General features: G+C 29.4%; 1 protein-coding gene across 3 annotated transcripts in view; it reads right to left on the minus strand.

The window, feature by feature from the left end:
* Window positions 1–9,171, minus strand: part of LOC111682145 (myocyte-specific enhancer factor 2) — a 12,225-nt gene extending 3,054 nt beyond the window's left edge. For 2 of the 3 annotated variants that reach the window (XM_046954393.1, XM_023444051.2), the window contains exons 1-6: window positions 8,948–9,170; window positions 6,762–7,077; window positions 4,683–4,781; window positions 1,716–1,846; window positions 1,476–1,639; window positions 925–1,409 (exon numbers count right to left, since the gene is read on the minus strand). In XM_046954393.1, coding sequence (XP_046810349.1) covers window positions 925–1,409; window positions 1,476–1,639; window positions 1,716–1,846; window positions 4,683–4,781; window positions 6,762–7,077; window positions 8,948–9,121 — 1,369 coding nt within the window. In that variant the 5' untranslated portion in view covers window positions 9,122–9,170. Of the gene's footprint in view, window positions 1–924; window positions 1,410–1,475; window positions 1,640–1,715; window positions 1,847–4,682; window positions 4,782–6,761; window positions 7,078–8,947 lie in introns of all 3 variants that reach the window. The other variant, XM_023444053.2, reaches the window with a different exon arrangement.
* Between the last annotated feature and the right edge of the window lie 297 nt (window positions 9,172–9,468).

A 9,468-nucleotide genomic window follows, 5' to 3' on the forward strand; every position in this document is an offset into this window, starting at 1 on the left:
AGACTATAGACTAGACTATAGACTAGACTATAGACTAGACTATAGACTAGACTATAGACTAGATTATAGACTAGACTATAGACTAGACTATAGAATAGACTATAGACTTGAGTACAGACTAGACTATAGACTAGGTTATAGACTAGACTATAGACTAGACTATAGACTTGACTATAGACTTGTCTATAGACTTGTCTGTGGACTTGACAATAGACTTGTCTATAACTTGACTATAGACTTGTCTATATACTTGTCTATAGACTTGTCTATAGACCTGACTATAGACTTGTCTATAGACTTTTCTATAGACTTGTCTATAGACTTTTCTATAGACTTGTCTATAGACTTGTCTATAGACTTGTCTATAGACTTGTCTATAGACTTGTCTATATACTTTTCTATAGACTTGTCTATAGACTTTTCTATAGACTTGTCTATAGACTTTTCTATAGACTTAGTCAATATACTAGATTATCGACTAGACTATAGACTAATGTATAGAATAGACAATTTAGATTGGACTATAGATATGACTATAGGCTAGACTATAGACTAGTCTTTAGACTAGATTATAGACAAGACTATAGACTAGATTATATACTGCACATTATACTAGACTATAGACAGATAAGATTATCGACTAGACTAGACTAGACTCTAGAGTAGACTATATACTATTGTCTAGACTGTAAAGTAGACTATAGACTAGACAATAGACTAAACTTTAGACTAGACTAAAGACTGTAAACTAGCGGTAAATTACGTGATTCTATAAACATTTTCTCAGCATAAGATTATCTCTTTTATATAAAATTTTAATAAAAAATCAAGTTAAACAAAATTATAAAATCAAATATTAGTAAAATAATCAGTTAGAGAAAAAAGTACAGTTAAACTTGTTTAAAAAACATAACAAATACATACCAGGCGTCGGTGTTAAATGACCCGTTGAGGATGGTCTTGAGCCAGCCATGACCAAATGTTGCTGGGTATGATTTAAAACACTTAAATTGGTGGCCTGATCATTGGCCGAACCGTTAGAAGTCGAGGAAGAATTTGAAGCACCACCACCGCCACTACCACCACCGCCGCCGCCACCAGCACCACCAGGACTAGTACCCGCTATAACACCAACTGAACCGCCACCGCCAACTCCCACACCTAAACCATGCGTACTAATAGACAGAGAATTATTTAGATTATTAGAACCCAAATTGGAGTGATTATTGGCGCCACTGCCATTGGCATTTGCAGCATTTGTATTGGTGTGAGAAGAGCCATTGCTATTTTGCTGATGATGACCACCAGAGAGATCACGCGGCGGAGATTGAGGCTCGGATTTGACTTTAATATTGACGGGAGAGGTGGCAGGTGGTGGTGTACTGTTTGATACCGACAAATGGGATATTCTAAAATATTCACTTTAATTACAATATATGCTGAGACAAGGTATATAATATAAATATAATACTAACCCCGATTGATGTACCAAACCCTGATGCGTACTCCATGAGGGCAGACTCATGACATCGGACGTACTCATGGAGAAATCTTGTGGTACAAAAGGATAACCTTGAAGCGCTGGTATGGGTGTTTGTAATGTCATCACAGGAGTATTTAATGATGTTTGATTGTGACGCTAGTTTTGATAGGAAATAATAAAATGGAATAGTTAATAACATAAGTGTGTTAAGTATACGAAAAAAAATACTTACATCTCCATATGCCAGCTCATCTGTGGTGGACATATTTTGAGCAATTGATGGCGCTGGTATAACCACACGTAAATTGGAAGCTCTACCATTTTGACTGCCCGGCGATTGTTGTTTATGGCTTAATTGATGAGCTAAATAAAAAAATTGTTAAAGGTTTATTAAAAATTTTTAAATTATAAGTTTAATATGTGTTTTAATTTAAAACAATATTGTTAGAGTAACATGCTTAAATTTAATTATGAAACTTGTTAACTAAAAACATAGATTTAATAAAAATTTTATTAAATTAAATAACACATGCTTTAAAATATATTTATATTGTGGTTTTTATGTTTTTTCCTTCTTATTCATATGATTTTTATTATTATGCTAATTATTTACATAAATTTGTTTAAAGGAAAAATGTTGTTTAAAATTTGTTTATTTATTATAGAAAAACTTTATAACTGAATCTATCTAAAGGGTAACATTTTGTATGAAACAGTTTGTTTTATAAAGTTTTATAATTTTAAGAAAATTGTTTCGTATAATGGGGATCTGTTAGATTCTTTTGAAGACTAGAATAAGTAGAACTAAATAAACCTTTGTAATTCAGAATATCCTTGAAAACGTTTTTAAGCTCAGAGACCAAAGTAAATTTTCCAATAAATTGGGCTGCACTAAATCTAGTCGGCTTTCGTGACATTACGTGTTCCAGTTATCCTGACCTAAAGTTTGAAAAAGCTCCATTTGAAACGTTATAATAGCACGAAGATATGTCATCTGAAAGTCTAATCGGTGGACTTTAAAATAAAGTTCAAATCTCTATTATACATTTTGGGTCTTATTCATAAACTTTTATCAAAGGTTTATAAATCAAATTTTCATACAAAATTTGTTCTATAAACCTTTGGTAAATGATTATAAATAAGTTATCAAAATTCAAAATATCCTTAAAGAACGAACACTAAAGTTGAAAAACGTTTTCAAACTCAGAGACCAAAGTACACTTTTCCAATGAATTGGATTGCGCTAAATCTAACCTCGGATTTCATCCTGAGCTATTCAAGCTATCCTGACCTAAAGTCCCATTTTTGGCGATATTCGCAATGTTATAATAACACGAAAACAATATTTTGATATATCATCTGAAAGTCCAATCGGTTGACTTTAAAATAAGGTTCAAATCTCTATTATAACTTTTTGCTTTTTCGAGTTATTCCTAACTTAAAGTCTTAAACAACTAAAATTTATCAAAAATTCAATATTTTCTAAATTATTGGCTGTTTTAAGCTTTATATTAAAAAATTTTGAACATAAATGAAACTTATATAGAGTTTTGGTTAAATTATAAACCGATAGTGTGATACATTGTTAAAAAAAATAAATATTTTTTGTGGAAATTTCTCTTAAAACATTGATTTATTATATAAATTTATATAAAAGGGTTATGTGAGGAGGGTGGAGGTGTACTAGATCTAGTGTGGACTGATCCTTATAGAATTTCGGTAGATAAAAGTGTGATCAATAAAATCATTTACTTGGAATTTTGGAAGGATGTGTCCCAATATTTCATTGGGTAATCCCAATGAGAAGCTTCCTCAGAATGAATAAGTAATTCACCTCTATCACCAATAGAAGTGAAAATTTTGTTCCCTTGAAATTTTTATTTCTTTCGAAGAGAAAATTGCTACGTGATCTTGTTGTGAACAATTCATTCACAATAGTTTATTTTCTATTGAACAGCTGTTCAATGTTTACAAAATTCCATCAACAAATTTCACAACAGGATTGGGAACATTTTTATTCCAAATATTACATCCCACCAGAAATATTGATTCTAATACTTAATATTGGACAATCATTTTTTAGAGATCGATTTATATAACACTTATTCATATTTCAAGGGATTGCATACAAGAGACGTAGATCCTTTCATTTTGTAGATCGTTATATATAATATGAAGTCTTCTTAGGCTAAATAAATTGGGCGAATGGATAAAGAACATATTCTTGGGATAATTATTATTTCAGATGTTATATCCGACAAGGAATACTGATTCTAATTCTAAAAAGATTTCGTCCAATAAACGTACTTCTTGAATATTGAATAATAAGTCCTTTCGTAGATCGCTATATATAATAAGAAGTCTTCAAAATGTATCAAATGTTTCCCGAAAAAAAGCGTACAAATGTCTCTTCGATTGTGTCTTATATATGTATATGTAAGTGGTACAATAAGCTTTCATTCATTACTATAGAAGATGATATCAGAATATCCTTCTTTCAAATATTCATAACTCAGAAATTGGACATTTGAACATCAAGAAGATAGACCGATTCGAATCCTAAAGTAATCAACTCTATTCCGAAAAACAATTTCACTAATTTGGTATATGAAACATGGTATAGGAATAATCTTTCCAGGAAAATTGTATTCAGAATAGATTTAAATAAGATAGTGATGCTATCCTTCCTAATTTGGTATATAAAACATGGGATAGGAATAACCTTTCCAGGAAAATTGTATTCAGAATAGATTTAAATAAGATAGTGATGCTATCCTTCTAATATCCTTCTTTCAACTGTTAATAACTCAGGAATTGATAATTTAAACATCAAGACGAAATTCCGATTTGAATCCTAAAGAATCTATTAAGGTATAATTAACACTATTCCGAACAACAATTTTGTATATAAAACATGATTCCTATACCTTTCCAGGAAAATTGTATTCAGAATAGATTTAAATAAGATAATGATGTTATGATTGCAAATATATATAATATGATTATTAAGTAATTATTTTAAAAGCTTTTTTTGTTAAAACATGCTAAATTTTAATTAATGTTATTAACTACTGCTAAATTTTTAAATTAATTTAAAATTTTTTATAATTTAAATTATTTTTTTTAATTCAATTAAACTAATTAGTTATTATTATTATTAAATGTAATTTTGTTTGTAATGTAAAAATTAAACGCCCACCTATACCAGGACTTGGACCCGGACTGGGAGAACCAACAAGCGGCGAATGTGAATGAGGATAACCATTGGACATCTCCAACATAGAACCAGATGGATAAACTATATAATTTGTATATATATAATGGCCAATGTAATTTTATGTATTTTGTTGTTTTTGTTTATATAGTTTTATAATAATGTTGTTGTAGTAGTAGTGGTGAAGAAAAATAATGATTTTAGAAACGTAATAATGATGATGATATTTATGTAGTTGTAGTTTGATGTAGATGTTGGTTTAACGTAAGATTTTTTTTGAAATTAATTTGATGATGATAGTTGTAATTTCATTTAAAGTTTTGTATAAAAAAAGAGAAAAAAATATATAAAAAAATTAAATTATTAACGGAAAATTTATAATAATATTCAAACAAAATAGTAAAAAATCACGACAATCATGCAAAGGTGTAGTAAGGGAGGGAGGTAGGAAGGTAAAGATAAATTTATAAAAGAAACAACTCGTAAGTAATAGGAAAGAGGAGAAATTGGGTAAGAAGTAAAAGTTCGGTATATATAATTTTTAATAACCTTTTAATAAAACTATTTTCTGTAAATTTGGGATAATCTTAACAATCGTATAATTTCTTAGCTTTCCAATGACATTAATTTCATTAAAATCGGTTCAGAAATAACAAAGTTATTGCAATTTTAAATTAACTTTTCTAAATCAACTTAATTTTACATCTGGCGATTAGTTTCTACGTTTCGTTACGTAGTGAATAAGCAGATTTGTTTTTCACTTACGGCAACCTGCAGCCTCTGGTAGGTTAGTGGTTAGAGTTCTAGTCTGGTAGACCGGAGGTGGTGGATTAGATTCCCACCTGAGGCACTGGCTAAGAAGCGCACAACAGGCCCGATAGAGGCCTAGGTGTATTTCTTCGAATTTAATGTATATATGTACATCCTCCTTTCTTTTGGTAAAGAAACTTGAGAACTTGTGTATTCCGGAATATAACGCAATTACTATGTGTCTCTTGGGTTGCCATATCACGGAAATTCAGAAAAAAATTACGATTCCTATAATATGAAATATCTAGAAAGCCACTAGACCGATTTTGAAAAAACATAGACCCTGTGATAGGTGCAATAGAGGACGAAATCCAAATTTATATTTTCAGAGTTGTCAAGTCCAGTTTATATGCTAAAAATGGAAATATTCTTTGGCATTTTAATACTTCCAAATCTTCTTAACCGATAGAAAAAACCTTTGTACATTTGTTAGGGGAACTCTTAAAGCATATAAAAATATAATTTCCAGGGTTACCAAATCGTGTGCACTTATACAATTAAGTAGTTTTCTATTGAATAGAAATATTTTCCAAACTAGTGAACCGATTACAAAGAAACTTAGACTTGAAGTTGTTCCAAAAAAGTCGATAACTCAACTAACGTCTATGAAAAAAGTCGAAAAATCGATTCTGCAAATAAAAGTCGAAAAGTGGAAAAAAGTCAAAAACTTTGAAATAGTCCGAAAAACTCGAAAAAAGTAGAAAAGTCGCAAAAAAGTCGAAAAGTGGGAAAAATTCGAAAAGTCGACTATTTATAAAATACTAAAAGTCTAAAAGTCGACTTTTAACTAAATGAAAAAAGTCGAAAAATCGACCTTGCATAAAATGCAAAAAAAAACGAAAAGTCAAGTCGTTTCAACTTAGAACCCTAGTATAAACACAATTTATAAGACCAAGGCTGCCAGATTGTAGAAATACAAAAGGGTTTGTCTTTTATTAAAGAAAACAGAAAAATGTGAAGTATTCATTAAAACAACTTTCTGAATTTTCTATTTTATGTTGTTTCGAACCCTTTTAAATCTTTCGAAAAGTTATAAATAATATTTAGTTAATGTTAGTACATAATAATAGGATTTAAATAAAATAAAAACGAATGTTGATTATAATATGAAGAAATAATAAAAAAAAAAACAATAAACGAAAAAAAAATCTTAAAAAAGGAAAACAACAACAAAAAAACAAATACAAACATAACAAATAAACGAAACAAAATGAAATAAGAATGTGCTGTGTGCGTGTTTTCAACACTACTAACTTATCAATGACATCCCACCTGAATCCGTTTCCGAACTCGATGGTCGTGGACTAATATTTGTGTGGGACATTTGTGGACTCGACTGTAGCATATTATCACCATAAGCACCCGCCACTGGCACCGATACTGGCAACGTATAATTGGCATTTGTCATATTACGTGCCGATGTTGCACCACCGGCCATCTGTGTACGATGCATCATCAATTGAAATTCTTCATCGATCTTATTGTATTTGGCTTCGGTACGGGGTGTTAAAGTGTAATCGGCTTCTGGTTCGGGTGAGTCGGGTGACATGACACCATTTTTGTTTTCCTTCTGAAATGGACAAGATAAAATCTATAAATTTAACAAAAAAGAAAAATGTTTAATTAAAGTTAATTTTTTTTCTACAATTTATTGTTTGTTTCAAAGTAATTCGTATTTACGAAAGATAAATGTATATTACATAAGAAACATCAATACAATAAATAATAAAAAGTTGAGTGTAGTTTTTCTTTTTTTATGGTGATGATTATTGTTTATAATGATAGAGAGAGCGAGAGTTGATAATAACACAACCCGAAAATAATGAGAAACCTTGTCAAAACTGTCAAACTACATTAGTTCTATTTTATTACTTGTTTCTTTTACACACTTTTGAAAAATCATGCAAATCTTCTTTTATCCAATTGGGGATTTCCTACAACAACCTTAGCTTTTACATTTTTTTACATAAATATATATATATATATAGTAAAAATTAACATGATAAATAAATAATGAACCTAAAAAAACTTATTAAACTTAGAAGTTGAATAATCTCTACCAGGTATGGGAAATTTAAATTTAACTTATAAAAACTATGACACTTTTTAGGTTTTAAAGTACTAAACTATTTTTTCGATTGACTATAGACTAAACTAGAATCCAGACTATAGACTAGACTATAGACTAGACTATAGACTAGACTATAGACTAGACTATAGACTAGACTATAGACTAGACTATAGACTAGACTATAGACTAGACTATAGACTAGACTATAGACTAGACTATAGACTAGACTATAGACTAGACTATAGACTAGACTATAGACTAGACTATAGACTAGACTATAGACTAGACTATAGACAAGACTATAGACTAGACTATAGACTAGACTATAAACTAGAGAAGACTAGACTATAGACTAGACTATAGACTGGATTATAGACTAGACTATAAACTAGAGTATACCAGGCTAATATCAGTCTGTAGACTAAACTATTGGCTAGACTAGACTATTGTTACAAAAAGTAACAAAAGTGTCTCGGGAGTAACCACAGTATTTTGATAAATCAAAAATATCTATAATACTGAATTATCCATGTCTGATCACTACTATCTGTAGATGGAAATTTCTTCAAACACACAAGTTCAAGTTCGTTGTAACAATAATAATGTTGAAGCAAAAAGAAAAATAATTTTTTAACAAAACAGTTAAGGAAGAAAAAACAAACTTTATAAATTATTCAACAAGACATTTACATTAGTGTTTGGAAGATAACACTTAGAAATATGTTTGGCACAGTGGTTGAAATCAAGAAATTTAAACACAAATATACTACATCAACTAAGATTCTAGTAGAAACTATGTACATATATCATATATCGTATTTTGATGATATAAAATCGGACTTACAAAATTTGAAAGGTTTGTTAAATACGAAAATATAACCTAAAATTTTGTTTATTATCTGACTTGATCCGTTCCACGGTGCCTAACAAATGACGTTAATAATGTTATTAGGAAGTACGTTTATCGTCTTGAGATCTCTTAAAGAAAACATAAGTACTTATATATTTATATATTTTGTTTATATGTATATTATATTTATAATTTTTTAATTTTATTTTTTTCCTCACTTTATCTTATTTTCACTCAATTAATTTTGCATAATTTTTCTCAAGTTTCTTACTTTATCTCTCACATTCTTTTGTTATTTTTTCATGTTATTTGTCTGCCTTTTCCACTAATATGTACAATAAATATTTGAATAATTTATTATTAAATGAAAACAATAATAACACAAATGAAACAGAAAATGAAAATATAAATAAATAATAATCTATTTACTAGTTGGTAAATAATAGACTTATGTACATACACATTTCTATATACATACACATGTATCTATTTTTAATATCGATATGTCGAACAACTTACCTCTATAATATTTTTATTAGTTAATGATTCGTGGGGTTCATTATATTCTGTATATTTGAGTAAAACTTTATCCATATCGGTACTGGCATATTGATATAATTTATTACTGGACGAAAAGATGATTAGGGCGATTTCACAGTCACATAATACCGACAATTCGTAGGCCTTTTTCATAACACCAAATTTACGTTTATTGAATGTCACCTGTAAAATGCAAAAGTTTGAGAAGAAAAAGATTAAAGTGTGTGTTTTTAATAATTACTTAGGACATTAGACATTATGGACAAGTGTATAAGACGACTACGGAAAAGAACTTAAGTGGCTAATCAATAACTTTTGTTGTTTGTCAAAGTCATTTGCTAAGGAGCAGTAATCTCATAACATGACATTGCTTATTTGTCTGTAGGAATTTAGTCCTTAAAAATATGTGCAATTCAAAACAATTAGGATGTAAAGAAAGGAAAAAGTGAGGACCGATTACCGGATGTGTGATTAATTAAAACTTGATTTGGGAGCATTCA

The sequence above is a fragment of the Lucilia cuprina genome, chromosome 6, assembly GCF_022045245.1.
Source record: "Lucilia cuprina isolate Lc7/37 chromosome 6, ASM2204524v1, whole genome shotgun sequence".
Taxonomy (NCBI): Eukaryota; Metazoa; Arthropoda; class Insecta; order Diptera; family Calliphoridae; genus Lucilia; species Lucilia cuprina.